Source organism: Salvelinus alpinus, chromosome 31 (genome assembly GCF_045679555.1).
Source record: "Salvelinus alpinus chromosome 31, SLU_Salpinus.1, whole genome shotgun sequence".
Taxonomy (NCBI): Eukaryota; Metazoa; Chordata; class Actinopteri; order Salmoniformes; family Salmonidae; genus Salvelinus; species Salvelinus alpinus.
In genome coordinates, this window is record NC_092116.1 from 11,142,232 (window position 1) to 11,163,830 (window position 21,599).

General features: G+C 43.6%; 1 protein-coding gene across 1 annotated transcript in view; it reads left to right on the plus strand.

The window, feature by feature from the left end:
- LOC139561773 (adhesion G protein-coupled receptor A3-like) overlaps nucleotides 1–21,599 on the plus strand; it is a 54,058-nt gene that overhangs the window by 11,534 nt on the left and 20,925 nt on the right. The window contains exons 2-6 of the mRNA XM_071379051.1: nucleotides 7,401–7,472; nucleotides 14,069–14,140; nucleotides 18,870–18,941; nucleotides 19,372–19,443; nucleotides 19,877–20,037. Of these exons, the coding sequence (XP_071235152.1) occupies nucleotides 7,401–7,472; nucleotides 14,069–14,140; nucleotides 18,870–18,941; nucleotides 19,372–19,443; nucleotides 19,877–20,037 (449 nt within the window). The remainder of the gene's footprint in view (nucleotides 1–7,400; nucleotides 7,473–14,068; nucleotides 14,141–18,869; nucleotides 18,942–19,371; nucleotides 19,444–19,876; nucleotides 20,038–21,599) is intronic.

The following is a 21,599-nucleotide window of genomic DNA, read 5'->3' on the forward strand; positions in this document are numbered from 1 at the left end:
ACTGTTAATTGTAAGGTGTCCAGTTTACCCAGTTTGGGTGAAAAAGCACTTTGGTGATATAAATTCACTTCCTTATGCTATAAAATACATTTTTACCAAGACAAATATAATTATTAATGTTCTGAATCATTCAGTGGGGTCATTCTCTAACAATATAAACATATTTTCAAAAAAGTTGGAAATCTTAACCTAATACATCCGATAATAAGCCCCAAGCTCTGTTGACATAGCGGTCCAGTTTTGTTTTGAGGATTTTACATTTTGTGTTTGTCTTCAAAGTTGTTTCAGCGGGTTGCAAAATTTGCGTGACATGAGCTGAATTAAATTTGAAAGGCTTTGAAAATAAGAATTACGCTCAGTGCTCCGTTGACATTCCAGAGAGACGCTTGATTTTGTGAGAAATCTTCTTCTAAAGAACAGGAATTTGTAATTGATATGAGAAGCGTATAATAAAGTATGAAAATACTACATGTCATGTCTCAATTGATATCTGTCTTACCTCTATCGTTATATTTCCTGCGGATTCGAGTTTAACGGGAAAGTGAGCCTGTCAGGTAGCCAGTAGCCTTAATTCTTGCACAGAATCCAGCCTAGCTGACACTGCAATTTTCCTTTAAAATTTTTTACCTGGTCTCAGAGCTTTTTTTACTATTCTGTACGTAAATGTGAAACACTCCATTTTAGTATGATACAGTATGTTACGTTTCATATGGTATCTATTAATTTGTGGATGTCCATCACTCATTTGGTGTGATATGTTAAGAATTACAATTTGAATTATGTTATGAGTTTGCTAAACGTATGTTACAAATTCTAGCTAGGTGTCTAGGTTAGGGGTTAAGGTTAGGGGAAGGGTTCGCTTACATGCTAAGTAGAAGTAAGTAGTTGGAAAAGTTGCTAAAGTTGTCCGTGATGAGATTCGAACTCGATGTTATACGCCCACCCATCCACCCCGACCAACCACCACCTTTTTGTTTTTGCCTTAAGTAACCATCTGTTTTATGTAACCATAGCAAATGTAACATATCATACTAAATGGAATAATACGAAATGTTCTGAGACCAGGTTGGATTTTTGACCACTCTTTTTTTCCCTCTGGCCTCTGATTTAGTCACCCTAATTCCGGCCATCCTGCAAGGGTAAAAACTCAACTTTTGAACGGATTGTGATAGAGACAAGCGGTTTGGACCATTGGTTTTCTTAGAGGATTATCTACACCATTATTTTACCCATTGGTCAAAACAGTTTTTGTTGTTAATTGGACACCCTATTAATTGATGCTTTTGGCTGAAGCCACCATTTAAAAAAACTTTGGTATTTGAAACCCTAAATTCCCCTATTGTATGGTTTCTGCGATGCTTCTCCCGTTTTAGCATTCAAGGGTTTTTCGCCCTTAAATATGAGACTTTCATTAAATGTATCACTTTTTTTTTTTTTTTTGTATTGTATTTTATTAGGATCCCCATTAGCAGCTATTCTTCCCGGGGTCCACACAAACATGAAACGTGACATAATGCAGAACATTAATAGACAAGAGCAGCTCAATGGAAGAACTACTTAAAATGAAAACGTCACACATAGCCAGGGGTAAAGGCGGTCCGGTACATGAGTCAATCACAATAATAAAAACAAAATGTCAAAAACTGTAGGCTATTACACCACTTTTGATCATTACACCACTTTTGATCATTACACCACTTTTGATCATTACACCACTTTTGATCATTACACCACCTTTGATCATTACCGCATGTCAGAGGAATGGAAAAGCGAATGGACTTGAAAACGGGTGGTATAGCCTACGCTCCAAAATGCGATGTGGTTCGATGAGAACACAGACATTTTGCCAAGGCAGAGATGAGTGGCCGACACAAAGACACGTGTGGACAGCAGTGGATGCATTAATTCTGGCTGAATAACAATCTCCAAATGTCATTATACTTTTTGGTGTTTTGTGTAACTAGACTGGTATCCTAGACTAGTCCATTCACAACTGTTTTGAGGCTGGAAAAATATTTCAAGTGGATGAACGTGCTGGGGGGTAGCATAGTAAAGGAGCCCGTTTTGAAGTGATTGTTTGACAATCAGATGAGAACATCATGACTGGTTCTGTTTATGCCACAAAAAAGGTAATAGGTTTTTAAAGTTAAATGACAAATATTTTACGACTAGGCCCACAGAGATCCTATTGAATTAATAGCAATTCTATGATTAGGCCCATACAATTTTTAGTGGGTCCTGTTCCAGGAAGAAATTAATTCTACTTTCACACCTGCACATATCAGTACATAAACACACAAAATATCTAGGTCAAATAGGGGAGTGGCATTGTGCCGTGAGGTGTTGCTTTATCTGTTTATTAGCTGTTCACTTGAGCAATATGAAATGGAAGGGAGTTCTGTGCAATCATGGCTCTATATAATACTGTAAGTTTTCTTGAATTTGTTCTGGATTTGGGGACTGAAAAGACACAAGGCTGGATGTCTGGTGGAGTAAGTGTGTGTGTCAGAGCTGTGTGTAAATTGATTGTGCAAACAATTTGGAATTTTCAAAACAATGTTTCTTATAAAAAGAAGTGATGCAGTAAGTCTCTCCTCTACTTTTTATTTTATTTTTATTTTTTATAATTTTTATCCCATTTTCTCCCCCCTTCTTGTGGTATCCAATCGCTAGTAATTACTATCTTGTCTCATCGCTACAACTCCCGTACGGGCTCGGGAGAGACGAAGGTCGAAAGCCATGCGTCCTCCGAAGCACAACCCAACCAAGCCGCACTGCTTCTTAACACAGCGCGCCTCCAACCCGGAAGCCAGCCGCACCAATGTGTCGGAGGAAACACCGTGTACCTGGCCCCCTTGGTTAGCGCGCACTGCGCCCGGCCCGCCACAGGAGTCGCTGGAGCGCGATGAGACAAGGATATCCCTACCGGCCAAACCCTCCCTAACCCGGACGACGCTAGCCCAATTGTGCGTCGCCCCACGGACCTCCCGGTCGCGGCCGGCTGCGACAGAGCCTGGGCGCGAACCCAGAGACTCTGGTGGCGCAGTTAGCACTGCGATGCAGTGCCCTAGACCACTGCGCCACCCGGGAGGCCCCTCTCCTCTACTTTTAACCAAGAGAGACTGGCATGCATAGTATTAGCCCTCTGATTACAGTGAAGAGCAACACCTACCGCTCTGTTCTCAGCCAGCTGCAGCTTAACTAGGTCCTTCTTCGCAGCACCTGACCATAAGACTAGGCAATCAAGATAAGATTAATCTAAAGCCTGGAGGACTTGCTCTGTGGATTGTGGTGTCGAATCTCTTCCTCACGGACATACCTCTCCCCATCTTTACAACCTTTGAATCAATATGTTTTGACCATGAATGTTTACAGTCCAAGGCAACACCAAGTAATTTAGTCTCCTCAACTTGCTCAATAGCTACATTATATTATTCATCTGAGGTCTAGAACTTAGGGAATGATTTATACCAAATACAAGGCTTTTAGTTTTAGAGATGTTCAGGAGTAGTTTATAACACGCCACCCATTCTAAAACTGACTGCAACTCCTTGTTTGCAGTTTCACTAGCTGTGATTGCTGATGCGCATAGGGTTGAATCATCAGCCTACATAGATACAGTCTTTGTTTAATGCCAGCGGCAGGTTATTAGTAAAAATAGAAAAGAGTAGAGGGCCAAGAGAACCACACTTTACATGTTTAACATTAGAGAAGCTTCCATTAAAGAAAACCCTCTGTTCTATTATATAGCTCTGAATCCACAATATGGCAATCTGAGGTTGAAAAGCCATAACACACATTTTTTCAGCAACAGGTTAAGGTCAATAATGACAGTACAGCTTCCACAATCTTCTTCTTATACATTTCTTTCAACCATTCATCAGTCATTTGTGTCAGTACATTGCATGCTGTGTGCCCTTCTCTATAATCATGCTGAAAGTCTTTTAATTTGTTTCCAGATAAATTAGTATCCGGTCAAATAACATTTCTGCAAAATGTTGCTAAAAGTCGGCAGCAAACTGATTGGTCGGCTGTTTAGAACAAGTAAGGGGTGCTTTACCATTGTTGGGTATTGGAATGACTTTGACTTCCCTCCAGGTCTGAGGGGAAAAAAAGACCTATAGGAGTGCCAATATAGTGGCCTACCATCTTCAGTAGCTTTCCATCTAAGTTGTCAATACCAGGTGGTTTCTCATTATTGATGGACAACAATTTTCTACCTCACCCACACTAACTTTACAGAATTCAAAATTACAATTATTTTCATTCATTTATTAGGTATTTTATTTAAATGAATGAAGGCCTAGGAAGAGTGGGTTAACTGCCTTGTTCAGGGGCAGAACGACAGATTTTTACCTTGTCAGCTCAGGGATTTGACCTAGCAACCTTTCGGTTACTGGCCCAACACGCTAACCACTAGGCTACCTGCCGCCCCCAAAAAAAGGTTCACAGTTTGTTGTTGGCATTTCATTCCTAAGTTTGCCTACTTTGTGATTGTCAATACAAAAGGGTTTTGTGATAAATTAACCATCTGATTCAATGAAAGATGTTGAATTAGTCTATGTACACTGAGTATGCAAAACATTAGGAACACCTGCTCTTTCTATGACAAAGACTGACCAGGTGAAGGCTATGATCTGTTATTGATGTCACTTGTTTTTTTTTTTTTTTTTAAATTTTATCCCCTTTTCTCCCCAATTTTTCGTGGTATCCAATCGCTAGTAATTACTATCTTGTCTCATCGCTACAACTCCCGTACGGGCTCGGGAGAGACGAAGGTCGAAAGTCATGCGTCCTCCGAAGCACAACCCAACCAGCCGCACTGCTTCTTAACACAGCGCGCCTCCAACCCGGAAGCCAGCCGCACCAATGTGTCGGAGGAAACACCGTGCACCCGCCCCCCTCAGTTAGCGCGCACTGCGCCCGGCCCGCCACAGGAGTCGCTGGAGCGCGATGAGACAAGGATATCCCTACCGGCCAAACCCTCCCTAACCCGGACGACGCTAAGCCAATTGTGCGTCGCCCCACGGACCTCCCGGTCGCGGCCGGCTGCGACAGAGCCTGGGCGCGAACCCAGACTCTGGTGGCGCAGCATAGCACTGCGATGCAGTGCCCTAGACCACTGCGCCACCCGGGAGGCCCCTTGATGTCACTTGTTGAATCCACTTCAATCACTATAGATGAAGGGGAGGAGACGGCTTACATTTTTTTAAAGGCTTGAGACAATTGAGACATGGATTGTGTGTGTGTGTGCCATTCAGAGGGTGAATGGACAAGACAAAATATGCCTTTTAATGGGGTATGGTAGTAGGTGCCAGGTGCACCGGTTTGAGTGTGTTCAAGAACTACAACGCTGCTGGGTTTTTCACGCTCAACAGTTTCCTGTGTGTATCAAAAAGGGTCCACCACCCAAAGGACATCCAGGCCAGCATCCCGGAGTCGCCTCTTCACTGTTGATGTTGAGACTGGTGTTTTGCGGGTACTATTGAACGAAGCTGCCAGTTGAGGACTTGAGGGGTCTGTTTCTCAAACTAGACACTCTAATGTACTTGTCCTCTTGCTCAGTTGTGCCCTGGGGCCTCCCACTCCTCTTTCTAGTCTGGTTAGAGCCAGTTTGCGCTGTTCTATGAAGGGAGTAGTACACAGCATATGAGATCTTCAGTTTCTTGACAATTTCTCGTATGGAATAGCCTTCATTTCTCAGAACAAGAATAGACTGACGAGTTTCAGCAGAAAGTGCTTTGTTTCTGGTCATTTTGAGCCTGTAATCGAAACCACAAATGATGATGCTCCAGATGCTCAACTAGTCTAAAGAAGGCCAGTTGTATTGCTTCTTTACTCAGCACAACAGTTTTCAGCTGTGCTAACATAATTGCAAAAGGGTTTTCTAATGATCAATTATCCTTTTTAAAATGATAAACTTGGATTAGCTAACACAACGTGCTATTGGAACACAGGAGTGATGGTTGCTGTTAATGAGCCTCTGTACGCCTATATAGATATACCATTAAAAATCAGCCATTTCCAGCTACAATAGTAATTTACAACATTAACAGTGTCTACACTGTATTTCTGGTCAATTTGATGTTATTTTAATGGACAATTTTTTGGGGCTTTTTATTCAAAAACAAGGACATTTCTAAGTGACCACAAACTTTTGAACGGTAGTGTATGAAATGTGTAAAGCTGTATCCAAACATTATTAAAGTGACCATTGTTCGATGAATATATACATAGGGCAACAGTCTAAGGTGCAGAGTAGAGTACTGGGTGGTAACTGGCTAGTAACAGTGACTAAGGTTCAAGGCAGGGTACTGGGCGGAGGCCAGGCTAGTGGTGACTATTTAACAGTCTGATGGCCTGGAGATAGACGCTGTGATTCAGTCTCTCGGTGTCAGATTTGATGCACCTGTACAGTCTCCGCCTTATAGCTGGGTGAACAGGTCGTGGCTGAGGTCCTTGATGATCTTCTTGGCCTTCCTGTGACACCGGGTGCTGTAAATGTCCGAGAGGGCAGGCAGTGTGCTCCTGGTGATGTATTTGGCCCTCACAAAGTTGATTACCTGATAGCATCTTCTCTCAAATTCATAAGGGGTAAATAAGTACAATACTTAAGCACTTTGTACAATGCTTTCTCTGTTATCTGATTGATAGTGTATAGAGGTGATGCATCTTACCATATGTAGAGATCAGATTTCTCTCAGACAAGTTCTGCATACTTTCGTTGAGTCATTGTTGCCCCGACCAGGACTAGTCTGAACCTAGATTTAGCAATACCAGTGACATGTGGATCTAGCCCCTAATAAAAAGATAATGCCTGGTTGCCAACGCGTCTATCATTATCGAAGGTCAAGACAAGACACCTGAACTGCCGGTGTCTACGATCAAGCGTATAGCATTACATCAAATGACTTCTTGTGGCACTCTGGAAACAATCTCAAAGTGAGTCACCGCCGCTTTGGATCAAAGGATCATACCTTTAACCATCAAAGCGGAAGAGGGTTGACGGAAAGTATGCAACCACCGACTTTCTCACATCTCACCAACCTGGGTGAATTGTACCCTGTAGAGACACATGCTACCAGTTTAGCATCATGAAAACCATGGTGGGCAGAAGATAAAGTTGTTTTTCCCCTGGCCTCTTTCTGGCACTAGAGAACATTCCATGAATGGAGGGTTGAGGGACAATAGGATGGGATTACTAGAGCTGGGCTTTTCTTCAGTGTTGAAGGAATTTCAAATGTCCAAAGTAGACTCATTCTTGTTAGGTGATGAGCACGTTTTAGTATGTGAAATGTAGTTTCGTTGAGTTAAAATTCTGCTAATACTAATTACTGCTGGAAGCTGCTGTACATTTGTAGGAATTCTTTAAATTAAGTTGACATCTTTTTTTCCTTCAGGATTTTAAGCAACAACAAAATTCAGGAACTGAAGAATGGATCCTTCATCGGGCTGTCTACTTTGGAAAGATTGTGAGTCTTAACATTTTCATAATATTCTGATATTTCCTACAAGCTCTGACCATGGGAGAATGAATACTAAGTGTAATTTATGCCTTTCATCTTGTGTCAATCAATATCTAGAATCACGTTTCACTTTACACATACTTTTTGACAAGACATCTACCTTTCAGTATAATGTGTGAGATGATTCCTAAACCAAACCCATTGCTCTTACTATATATACCATAGTAAAGCTTGGGGAAGTGCTATGTTAGACAGAAATGTGCTTTTATTTATTACAGGCTTGCAAAGCTTTTCTAGGGGCAGTTATGACAGAATCCAATCCGAGCTTGTTTCACACACCAGATATTTCTTAGTGTGTCATTTCAGAACAATATCTAGTGTTTGTAAGGGAAGTATACATTATGCAATAAGCTATTAGTGTTAGAAAGAGAACAAGATAAAAAAATGTTTTAAAGATAAATGAGGCAGAGAATAAGAGCGAAAGCTAGAGGGGAGCAATACAGAGAGGATGAGGCCTATTGTACTTTCTCTGCCTCCGTGTCAATTGGCAGCGAAGACATTTATTGAGGTCTACTCTGCTCTGTCAATATTGAATATGGTTCGGAACGATTGAGTGAGCACGCGGAAATTCGTCGTTCCTGCCACAACGCAAAGAGTCTTGTTTTGGAATCCTATCGGGCGCGGTTTCCCCCGAGACACAGAGGAAATGCCCTCGGCCCGCGTGTTATGGACCTCTGATGATTTATTGCTTAGCAATGGCTTCATGCAGATAAAATAACCAGACCATTAATAGCCACGTTGTTACCCAAGGCTACAATAACCGATGACCGCATCAATGGGGAATTTTAAGGGAATATTTTCCAAGGTCTTGTTAAAAGGTACAGGAGTCTCTGTGGGAGGTATGTGAAGCCTTTTTTGGCCGCAGTTAGCTATCTGGTATTGGTCTAGAAACCATAGCCAGGCGGTTGGAGGTTGAGTAGAACAAACGTATCCCCTAATGTTGGGTCACAGTACGTTTACATGCACACTAATAATTCGATATTAAACTAATTATGGCAGATGGTCGAGTATGGCATTAGTCACGTAAAACACCTTACTCTGCTTATCTTAATCGGCGTACGGTCATAATCGAATTAAGCATACGCCGATTAAAACACCTGGATTTCTGAGCAATCTTTCAAATGATTAGGACATGTAAACCGCTTAATCAGAAGTTCCAGCAGTGTATTTGATCTGCACATGTGCCAGCACCGGGTAGCGCAAGCCTCCCTCTTATGTACGAGTGAATTGAGTATGCATCCTTATAAATAGTTTTCACATACAAACTTTATAGTTTTAACTTTAACAAAAAGTATTCGCAAGAATAACATGGTCACTGTGGTAGACTGTTTTATTCTGATTGGTGATTTTCTGCATTTATTAAAAGTCCCATTAGTAGCCTGCTTTCAGTTGTGTCCATGTAAACAGGATTATTCGGGAAATCGTTCTTCTTGCAAAGCATGTAAACATTTAAACAAACTATTATATTAACCTGTCTGTCCACAATAATCACATTATTGTGTGCATGTAACCGTGCTCAGTGGAAGTTTGAGTTCTACCTAGTAACATTCCCACCTGTTGAGGTTCCTCTCAGTGTGTGAGGCTACATGTTTAGCTCCAGTCTGTTAACATGTTTACCCTCCGTTTGTCTTTCACCCCCACCATACCTATCCCTCATCTGAATATGTTATGATGCTATTGACTAGTGGATCCATGCTAATGCATCTTGAACCAATGAGAAGACCAGAATGACATCAAAGGTCAAATTGGGGGTGCTTATATTTATCTTTGTTTCACTGCATGTACAAGTGGGTAACCTGTACGAGTGTGAAATGTAAATGTCCCAACTCCCCCTAAGACGCCCTTGGAGAGTGGAGTCACGGCCAGGGATGTACCTAGGCAGTGATTTGCTTTAGAATATCACTGCACTGAAACGGATGCGTGTCGTACACTGTAGTTGTTTTGAGTTCTGTTTGGACCAGCCACATGCCTGACCTCACCCCGACTACCTTGCCGTATTAATAAGACATCCGCTCCCAGATTATTTGGGGCGAGCTTCCTTCCTGGTTTTTATAAGTGGGTCAGATTTTAGAATTTCGGAGTGGAAGGCCGTAAGACAGGGCTGCCCAACCCTCTTCCTGGAGATCTACTGTCCTGTAGGTTTTCAGTCCAACCCTAATTTAGCATATCCGATTCAGCTAGTTAAGGTCTTGTTGAGCAGCTAACTAGTAGAATCAGGTGTTAAATTAGGGTTGGACTGAAAACCCACAGGACGGTAGATCTCCAGGAAGAGGGTTGGGCAGCCCTGCCGTAAAATAAACTGAAAGTGCTTTCTGGCTGTGAGTGTAAGCTCCTTTGATCCCCCACGCTGAGGAAGCCTTTAATGCTCTTTGCTTCATCTTAATGCACAGTGTACGGCCAGTCGCTTTGGCTGGCGAGTTAAATCTCTGGGTGGAAGAAGTGTGCAGCCAGTGGCACATGTACCTCAAAGCAGCTCCCATTGTGCTTCCCCTCCTCTCCAACCCCCTTTCATCCCACCCCCTCATCCAGAGAAGCTCTTTGCTTTGTCATTCTAATGAAGCCAAGACCAGAGGTGTCGGCAGAATGATACACACACACACACACACAAAGCCAGCCCGGTTGCATGCTGAAGTGGCCCCTGCTTTTCTTCCCTCCAACTCCCTCCTCTCTCTCCTCTGACTACAGTCGACAACAACAAAATACAAATTCTGTGCCCTGGTCTGTTTGCATGCAGTGACGAGCTCTGTCATCCCTCCTTCCTCCCCTGCTTCATTCCTTCCTCCCCTGCTTCCTTCCTTCCCTCCTTTCCCAGATCACAGCCAACAAAAATAGGGATTCTCTGCTTGGGTAAGTCTGTGTGCAGTGGTGCGCTCTGTGATTGGAGCTGATTGTGAGTGGCAGGCAGGGGGTAAATTGATTAGCCCTTTCCAGCCCCAGCCGTGAAATGGCAGAGTAACTGTGGCGACAGCAGTGTTTTGTTAGGGCCAAAGGTGTCCTAGCATGGAGATGAGGCCCACTGAATCCCCATTATTGCCCTCCTACACAGTAATATGAACCCAAGCTAGCCCCTGTCGCACGGTTATTCTCTCTCCAAGCTGCCACAAATTCAATACAGAGCGAAGGGTTATTACGAATGAAGCAGAACTAATCTCTTGTTATTTGGAAAGACTGGAGAGGTATTGAGTTTCAGGAGGAAGCATTATTATGGGGAATAACTGTCTATGAGGAATGCTAGTCTGGAACTGTATGCATGTAAGAGAACTGTACATATTGTGTGACTGTAGGTTCTCAACATTGCATAAGATAACAAAGCAATTACAGAAAAAGTATATTATGGGGTGAGACATTTGTGTTTCTCACTTAACCGGACTGAGGTGGAGTGAAAAATCTCAACGTTGAGAGAAGCCTTATTTGATCGACGCGTGTGATCTTGTGATCTGCTAACAAGGAATCATCCATAAATTTGTTTCAGCAGACAGCCTTGTTTAACATCGGCAATGTCTCTTCGTTGCAACATGAATGTTCATCTTGAAAATGCAGCCTTGTGACAGATTTGGTAGAGTATATTTTTAGAAACCTGCCAAAGAGACAATCTGGCTTTAATATTGCTTGTGGCAAATGGAAATTGAAGAGACTTTCTTTTCCACCTTCAGAATGACACGGTCATAATGTTTGTCAGTAGCTACCGTGCTCTTACATTGAACAGCGCATTTGGCTATGTTTCTACACCTTTCCAAAATGGCTGCATAGGTTTCTCATAATCTTTAGTTTAAACTAGACCGAACATGAGGATAATTCTGGAACCCCCTAAAGCACTTTGAGGTAAATTAATTCCGACTCCATTATCCAGTAATTTCCATTTTAGCATGGCAAGCAGGCCTAGTGTGTTCTTGCAAAGAGACTTTATAGAATTTGAGTTGGGATAGGTTGTGCACGGTGTACCTCCAAATGCAACCCCCACCATTAACCCAACTCCTCCCTCATGTTATCCACAAGCTTCTCTAAAAAGGAAACTTCAAATGGTTTTATATTCTGCACTTTTACTCCTATTTCTGCCAGTAGATTGCAGATGCAAAGGTGGTAGTGTTGGGCTTGTAAGATTTTACTTTGCAATACGTCGATGCCACCCCTCAAATTGTATCTTAGTGATAGCAGTGACGACTTGACAGTGGGGTACTGCAGATTGTACTTCACCCAAGCGTCAATGAATCAAAAATATAGATCAACCAGCTTCTTAAAGCTGGAATCCGTAATGGTGAAACGGCCACGTCCGTCAGGGATATTACAACAACAAAGAAGTCACTTCCAACAACGAATACTGGACTCGCGATAGAACAGAAGAATGTGTACTGCAAATCGTCTTTACCACACGGTGACGCTCCTCACCTTGTTCAAACAATAACAAAGGCGGTGGGGGGGCGACCAGTGGCACTGTTTCCCCTAATTCAAATTCCATCTTTAAACAACTGACACACTCCGTTGAATTGCAAACAGATTGGAAACGGTACCTTTCTGTGACTCGCCTCAAGTAATCCACCAAACAAAGACCATTCTTTACCCCCTTCCAAGAAGCCCAGAACTGATCACTTCAAGCTGTCATTTTTTTGGGAAAACCATTGAACGAACTTAGGAAAGGCAATCGCAGGCAAACTGGAGTTCGAAACGAGTCCAGAACAATTGTTGGACTGTTTCACCTTTTGCCAGCATTCCAACACTACTCTTTGAGGAAATGAAAGGCTCATTAGATTGGGATTGGCTTTGGTGCTAAACTGCCCCCACTGATGTTTTGACACCGGCCATTTGACTGGCACCGGCACCACCATGGCACGATTAAGCCTGATCAAGACATGGATAAATGTAAAACCCACCTTTTGCTTGTTGAACACCCTCCCCCAGAGTCTGGACTGCTATTCTACCACTTGTGATATTTTGCCCCTCTCTGTTGATTTACTATGGTCAGCAACATAACACAGTTGGGTAAAAACCACAGCTAGGGTTGGGGATGGCAACACCAGCATTTCAAAGTGAAACTTTTGGAAGGTTTTTAGAGGGGAGAACAGAATTGGCTATAGAGAAATTAGTAGGGAAAAAGTACAATTTTGGCACAAAGCAAGTACAAAGATCCTCACTTCCTAGCCTCTTGCAGGTGGTCGAAGGCACTCTGTGCTCTATTTGTGCCTTGCATTTCAAAGGGAATATTTTTTTTCGTCCTCCCCCTTTTCCATCTTTCTTTCAACACCCCTCTACAGGAAAGCCAATTCTGCCAGTTCACATCAAACGCAATAGACTCCTATGATCCACGTGTAGCCCTGCCTCCCAATCCCCTCCACCATTCCCCTCCAACCAGATGACAGCTCTTCATCATCAAACAGCCCAGTCACAGTTACCCAGCGGCCTTTGTGTGGGGGCTCAGGTGGCGACCCACGAGATCTTTTGAAACATGGATCGTAATGAGTGACTCGGCAGTGGCGGCGCGGGTGAGCGCTAGGCGCTAGCAGGTATCTGTGACCGCGCAGCCTTTGAACTTGGTCCAGAACGAAGCGTGGCGGTGTCCTTAGTGTGTGTGGACCCACGGCTGTCAGCGATTGTGCTGAGGAGGCCTGATTGATGTGGGGGGGGGGGGGGGGGGGTCTCGTGCCCTTGCCACAGGTGGGTGAGAGTCCTACAGGATATGGGAGGTACCATAGAACCAGGGGTTAATGGGGTGAGCAGCAGTGGGATTTCAGTCATTGCATTCTTCTGAATTTTTAGCTTAAAGCTGGCTCATGGGTGAAGGCCTTAAGGCGTCAGCATACTTCAGTTCGGTTGGCGCCTAGCCGAACTTGGCTAGCCAAACCGAACTAGTGTTCTTGCGTACTCCCTTAAAATACCTTCTATTGAAATACGAAAAAAAGCGTCATTAGTACTGTTTGTCCATTTTGAGATGCCTTAGCCAGTATACGCTTCCTCAAAATAGTCAGAATTAATCCAAAATCACTCAAGACATGATTACATTTTTGCCATGGAGATCTTTGTAGCACAATTATACGTCTAAAGAAGATGTTTGGTGCAGTAAAGAAATGTGCATCAAAACGAGTTGCCTCTCTTTGAATGACGACAACAGACTTTATTTAAGAATCCCTGCTGTTGACCAATCGCAGACGAAGGGATGTAGATGGCTTGCCTCTAGAAGAAGAAAAAAAATAACGCTAACTGAAGTCCAAAACTAACAAAAACGCACAAACTCTTCCGAACTGTTTCAGCTGGGAAGCATGCGAACACCTTTAGTCTCGTTGCCCTCATGTGGTCCCTGAATGTACAACACACTTATATTAACAGTAGAGCAGTCAATCAGGGAATATGAATCAACCCTTTCTAATGTGTGTAATAAGATGGGTAGAATATGATTTTTACTCATTTTTACTGAAGTCGGTTGCAAGTATTCGTAATATCTGAACAAGACTACAAGTATTAATTGTTGTGTACTTGTGTTAATTGTTGTGTACTTGATGTTTAGTTTGTCTTTATTTTCTTGTGTCTTACCTTCTTTTTGTCTTTCACAGGGACATGCGGAACAACATCATCAGCCGTATCGAACCGGGGGCTTTTCTTGGACTGCTCGCACTCAAAAGACTGTGAGCATTATCAGTATTACCATCAGCATTAAGTCATTTTAATTTTAATAACATTTGTCAATTTCTTGGCAGATGCTTTAATGTGTAGCTCTTGGACGGCAGCCAGCAAGAGTGATGGGCTGAACGGTTTCAAACCTGTGTCTGTTAGACTGTTAGAGAAGAGAAAGAGATGGGTATGATGATAAGAGAAATACCTACACACTGTTGTATATGTTCCCACATCGCAACATTTTGACCGATAGGTTTTTGTCAGGTTTCATCAATACTGTTGACTCATGTTGGCCCTGTCTGTCGTATCTCGTATAGAGGCTATTGCCAACTCTGTCTCTAGTGTATCCAGTCTATAAGCGACTGCTGTAAAGCAGCTTTCTATTCAGTTCTCCAGTCCACTTGGGCCCTTGCCAGGGACTGCTCGAGACTGCATGAGGCCCTATCTACTTTCACACATACAGGGAAAGGGGGGATGGGTGTGTGCTTGGGTATGTGTGTGTGTGTGTGTGTTCGGGAGAGAGAGTGTACGACTGTGTGTGTGTGTGTGCGAGCGTTTGTGTGTGTGTGCGAGCGTGTGTGCGAGCGTGTGTGTCTGTGTGTGCGAGCGTGTGTGTCTGTGTGTGCGAGCGTGCGCCTGTATGAGTGCGTGTGTATTGTCATCTCACACTGGCCGGACCTTGCCAACATAAACTAGAGTTTGGCTGCTGGTGCAGAGCAGTGAGTGAGACGGGAAGGTTGTCATCTCCTTGGCTTGGACAGAGCTTCATTTCCCCTTGTCAAGCCGCGGCCATTTTACAACCAACAGTATAACTATATTCTCTAAACCTATAGCTGTATTTCCCTTATCTAACCTATATCATTCAGCCAACAGCTATTTCATCTATATTTCAACTATATAACACAATGCCAACGTTGGGTCAGAATGAAATTAATAGATCAGAAACAATGTATATCCATTGGTGTACATTCATCAATATAATGCGTTTCTGTTCAGAACGACACAGCAGTCTTTTCACAAAATTAACATGTTTGGCAGTGGAAATATATTGCAGACAGCTTGTCAGGTCGTTAAATCATGCATTTGATTGGTAACTGGCTGCGTCTCCAATATATCGCTTGCACTTCAACCTATTCCACAGCTAACGAAAGTGCGAAAAGAGTAGCTGAGGTAAAAAGTCTTGAACTCCTACCCTTTCACCTGCCCTCTGCTGGGCTTTTGGAAAAAGGTGATAGACTTAATTGACACGGAGGACATGAAAATACACGCTCCCTCTCTTCTAATGCAGTCGGTAGCAAAGGCTCCTGACAAAGACTTGCAGTTCACACACACACACACACACACACACACACACACACACACACACACACACACACACACACACACACACACAGCCTCAGCCTCAGCCAATCTTAAGTTTCTCCCATCTGTCCTTATACCTCTTTCCAAAGACCCTAATTAGATTTTTGCTTGTTTTTGAGACATGCCACTCGCTAGCGGCTAGGCCAAACCGAGGCTGCCTGCCTCTTTTACCCGTCTTGTCAGAGAGAGGAGAGGGAAGTCAGACTTGACATGTTCTCATGAAGAAACAGACATGTTCAATGCACGCTACAATGCATTACTTCACCCCTTTCATTGTCATCATTTGTAATCAAAACTTAGTTTGGTCAAAGTCCTCTTTCCATTCCAGTGTACATTGTTAGGAAATGTTGTAGCCTATTGATTGGCTCCCGAGTGGCGCAGCGTTCTAAGGCACTGCATCTAAGTGCTAGAGGCGTCACTACAGACCCTGGTTCGATTTCAGGCTGTATCACAACCGGCCGTAATTGGGAGTCCCATAGGGTGACGCACAATTGGCCCAGCGTCATCCGTGTTTGGCCCAGGGTAGGCCGTCATTGTAAATATGAATTTGATCTTAACTGACTTGCCTAGTTAAATAAAGGTTAAATAATTCAAATAAAAGTCAAACCAGGGCTCTTACAGCACAACAGATATGCAAGTGATCCACTCCCACTGTAGTAAATAAAAAGCAGAGCTAACACAACATGACCGCAACGTTGCCTTAGCTTTGCTTTTAGGTTGGCGCCTGGACTCTTCACGGGACAAACGTCTGGTGTCAGTCAGACGGTGCCTGGTCTCAGCTGTTAGGGGTGGGCTGGCTAGAGGTGGGGGAGTAGAGACCCTGGGAGGAGAGAGCCCCCAGGGAAGGCTAGTTCCAACCCTGTTGTAACACCTGATACATCTAGTCAAGGTCCTGGTGAGGAGCAAGTAGTAGACTCAGTACTGTGTCGATATATCATCTGCATTCAGCAAAATGCATACGTTGGCAATATAGTCACATGACACCTATGAAATGACAATGCTCGTTTGTGCTGCGTGAGTCACTGGATGCGTTTTAGTGCCACCTATTCAAGTCACTCCAGGGTGAAGTTACCGCTAAGTACAGATGTAGGATCAACTTCCCCCTCCCCTGATATTAACCCATAGTGGGGAAAATGCAAAACTGACCAAAGATCAGCGTCTGGGGGAAACTTCACCCTACAACCCCTCTGCCGTACTGGCCTCTCCAGGGCCTTGCCACCTAGCAGCAGCCTCAACATTCCACCAACAGCTGAACAGTCACTGACCCTGCCTTGTTACTTACACACCAGGCTATTTTAACATCTGCTCATATCACAAAAGACAGCTTGCTCTGGGTCTGCCTGGCTGTAATGTTGAGCTCTGCTGCTACTTTCATGGACAGACTACACGTTCATGGGCAGGTTTTATGATTTGAAGTACTGTAAAACCAAGATCGTTGTGACTTTGACACACAGCCCTAAAGCGAAGTTATAGTTTGTGTGTGTGGGGGGGGGGGGGGCTGACAAGGAGATAGTCAATGCAATTGTCATTTTAAAATATTGTGTGAAATTCATTGGACATGATGTTGCTATGATCATTGCTGATGATGACACAAGCAACAACAATGTCATTTGTGAGAGGCATTGCAGATGGTTTCCTCCTTATGTGGGCTGCTTTGACATCACACTACATTTTCCCAACTGCGAGAGCACTGCACCATGTCTAGTGATATGGCATGGCAGCAGTGGCAGGACAGGAGTTTATCCCTTTAGCTAAGGAAGTACCCCCCCCACTAGGTGATCCTCCTCAGACACAGGATGCCAGCACGACTTCTTGGCAGCCCCCGAAAGGTTTTTCCGGGTTCCGGGGCAGGCGGAACTAACCACCTCAGACAGTAAATTCCCCAGCTGCCACCCTCCCTAGGACCCACATCAATAATTAGACCAACACCAGGATGTTTACGGGATGCGCTCCACAATTATTTGAAAAAAAGTGTTGCTAGTGCTGTGATGTTTGCTAGTGCAATGCTGCTGCCCTGGCATTGGGCCTTGGGTTAGGGTTGTAGCAATGCTGCTGCCCTGGCATTGGGCCTTGGGTTAGGGTTGTAGCAATGCTGCTGCCCTGGCATTGGGCCTTGGGTTAGGGTTGTAGCAATGCTGCTGCCCTGGCATTGGGCCTTGGGTTAGGGTTGTAGCAATGCTGCTGCCCTGGCATTGGGCATTGGGTTAGGGTTGTAGCAATGCTGCTGCCCTGGCATTGGGCCTTGGGTTAGGGTTGTAGCAATGCTGCTGCCCTGGCATTGGGCCTTGGGTTAGGGTTGTAGCAATGCTGCTGCCCTGGCATTGGGCATTGGGTTAGTGTTGTAGCAATGCTGCTGCCCTGGCATTGGGCCTTGGGTTAGGGTTGTAGCAATGCTGCTGCCCTGGCATTGGGCATTGGGTTAGGGTTGTAGCAATGCTGCTGCCCTGGCATTGGGCCTTGGGTTAGGGTTGTAGCAATGCTGCTGCCCTGGCATTGGGCCTTGGGTTAGGGTTGTAGCAATGCTACTGCCTTGGGTTAGGGTTTTGTATTGCATTGTGAGACCTTGATAATGTAAATGTGGGTTAACCTTATATGGACGATGCCATCGTACGGATGTTATCGACACTATCATGCTCGTAACACTTTAGTCATTGGTTTTAGTTTGAGTCATTAAGCAGATGCTATTTTATCCAGCTGTAACTGCTTGCATATACACCTACAACCTAGATTTATTTTTAATACACCCACAGCGTTACTTTTATACATGGGGGCATGTTTTTGGAGTGGCTGTTTTGAATTCCCTGCCTACCTAATTTCTTCTAGTTTGACCTACTGTATCTTTGAGTTAAAGAAAATCATATTTTCAGAATGTTGTCAAAGAAAAATCTTTGCCCAAACATGGTTTCTTCACAAAGGACCTCCGGGCAATAGATAATGACGTCCTGGCGAGAAAGACACACTTTGTGTATGACATGCATCAATAGAGGTTCATCTTGAGTAGTTTAGTGTGTTACACAAGCTTTGATGTGGAAACCCCCTCTGGGGGAACACAGCCATCTCAAATCACCTTGAAAAGTTGTACAACTGACACCTGAATTAAAACTTTTTTTTTTATCCCTGCCTCTGCCCCAACCTGTCTCTCAGAGAATGACAACACCAGTCTAGTTGACAGTTTTTCTCTGATTTTGATTTGTTGACCTAAAACGTGGATTTATTAGAATTCGTTGAGTCACCACATGTCAATTAACTATAGTCTATGCATTTCATGTTTGTACAATTTGCGATGGCCTATGATGTTTCAAAAATATGGCTGCTGTTTGACATGAGCAAATCAGGACAGAATATAACCAGAATCTCCATTGGTTTGGCTTTCTACAGAGACCTGTCCAACAACCGCATTGGCTGCCTCAACGTGGACATATTCAAGGGCCTCATAAGTCTGGTTCGACTGTAAGTAATAGTTATTTTCCATTTGCTTTGAAAACCGTTCACTTTTTTTTTTCTCTATCCATCTTTAAAAATGACTTTCAAAATAACGCCATAAGTCCTTGATAAGTACATTCACGGGAAAGTTACATATTTGGCTCCAGCGCCCCAATAGTATTTGCCCTTCTTAGAACACCAGAAAATGGTGGCAGCCAGGTGCTGAGATATTAGCATACTACCCAGGGTTCCCCCACGAGTTTCATTGCAACAGCTGCAACACATTATTCCATGTCCTCTTCCCACAATACAAAGGTGAGGATTAAGATATTCCTGGATTTCTCAGTAGAGTAACCAATGACAGTTTGTGTTTGGGTCCTGATGGTGTGATGTGACAGGTTGGCATATTTAATGAATTTGTTATAGGTGATTGATAGCCTTCGTCTTGTCTTTTCAGAAACCTTTCAGGAAATATATTTTCATCGCTAGCCCAAGGGACGTTCGGCAGCTTGGTGTCGTTGAAGACATTGTAAGTATGATTTAGGGTTTACGGAAAGAAATGCGTCTCTGTAGGAGTTTACAGTGTTTTTACTGGGTTATTTACAAATGGTAGGGCTACACCTTCAGGCAGCCACTTAAAGGTGGAATCTGTAACTTTCATTTCCCAGTTGGCAACTCAAGGTTCTACAAACACATTACAAAACATACAATCAAATGGTTCTGCCAAAACCCTTCAACCTCTGTTTCCAGACTGCTTCATAGGGCTAGCACTTTTGACTGGAAATTAAACTTAAAGGGGCACTTTACCACTTTTTAACCTCATATTTATTATCTCTACAGATGTGTAAAACGGTGATTTCATATGTTCTGCAGTCAAAAAGATAAGAAAATGACTCTCCACAATGTCATCGGGAGTGTTGAACTGCCCCTTTAACTCGGTGTCTGTCTCCATGTTACCTCAGGGAGTTCCAGACGCCATACCTGCTGTGCGACTGCAACCTGCTGTGGCTGCTGCACTGGATCAATGACAACAACGTGGGGGTGAAGGACACCAGCTGCTCCTACCCCCGCTCCCTGCAGGGCCAGCTCATCACCTCCACCAAGCCTGAGCTGTTCACCTGTGGTAAGGACACACACACACCTGGTCCTACACTTAGTCATCAGCCCTTAAGCTCCACGTACGTATACACACACAGAGAGAACCCTAGACATAGGCACGCACCACTACACACTCACTTACCTTCATCAAACCTAAGTTTTGTCAGAACACAATCACCAAAACACACACGTGCTACTCCCTCTCCTACACCATACATCACCTTGCTCAAACCAGAGCTCCCAGTAAGAGGCTAACTCTTGATGAACACACTCTCGCAAGCAGTCTTTGGCACGCTGCCCTCCCAAGACGCATTCTCAGACAGGACAGATATACAGTATAGATGTACGTAAAACCTCTGTCTCTCCACTCCATAGTGGTTAGTTTGGCTCCGTAGTCGGTTTTGTGTTGCTGGTATTTTTGGGAATGGGAGTTGTCCAATGGCACAGGCGATAAGGAAAGGGCCAGCAGTACGTCGCAGTGCAGCGTTTGTTTGTGCTTGCCCTGTCTTATCAGTTTGGCACTCTTCACTGCACGGGTTAGGAAATACGTGGCACAGCTTTCACAAGTAGACACACATGACCTGAGTGATGAATAGGACCAACATTTGACTATTGAGGGGATCCCAGCAGGAGATTAATGAAGTTGTTTTGAAATGCATTGAATTAACCCCATCCTACTCAGACATGTCCCCTAGAGAGACACACTCACTTATGGTTATGTGAACACACACACACACACACACACACACATACATCACCAAGTATGGAGCATGGAGTTTGGAGTTCCAAATTAAGCAGCAGCAGCAGCAGCTGAAAAGATGAGCTCCTACAAATATTGAAATTTAAATGTTTTTTAGAGTAAAGTACATCGAAAAAAAAATCAAAAGAAAACTGCAAACTGAATAGGAGACCAAACAAGCAGCAAACAAAGAAGAAAGGCTTTTGAAAAAGTAACAATTTTTCATAAAATTATACCGTTTTCTTAGCTAGCTAAGTTGTTTACCTGTTGCTAGGCAGTTGCTAGGGACATTCCTGAAAGAAGCTAGCTAGCTAACAAGGAGTGTCTAGTTGGCAGAAGAGAAGAAGGGACAAAGAAGGGACAAAGTGGGACAAAATAAGGACAGAAGAAAAGGGAAAGGGGACATTAAGGTGAAGCAGTCCTCTAAAGACACAAAAGACAATAATACAAGAAACAACACTTCTATTGCCTCTCCCTCTACGATACGCACTTCCGGTTTGGTTTGGAGCGAGTAGTTGCATTCCGCTTTGCTCCACAGGTAGTATTACAGGTAGTATTACATTTCATTTCATTACAGTACAACAGTTTGATTTGTTTGATCTTAGCTGGCTACATAGCCGTCTTTGTATCCAAGATAATTGTGTAGTCTAGAGTAATTGTCGAGGTTACCTAGCCAGTTAGAGGTTACCTAGCCAGCTACACTTTCAAACAAAGTCAACAACGCAGCCACTGCTAGCTAGCCTATTTCACCAGTCAGCAGTACTATATCATTTTAGTCAATAAGATTTTTTGCAACGTAAGCTTAACTTTCTGAACATTCGAGACGTGTAGTCCACTTGTCATTCCAA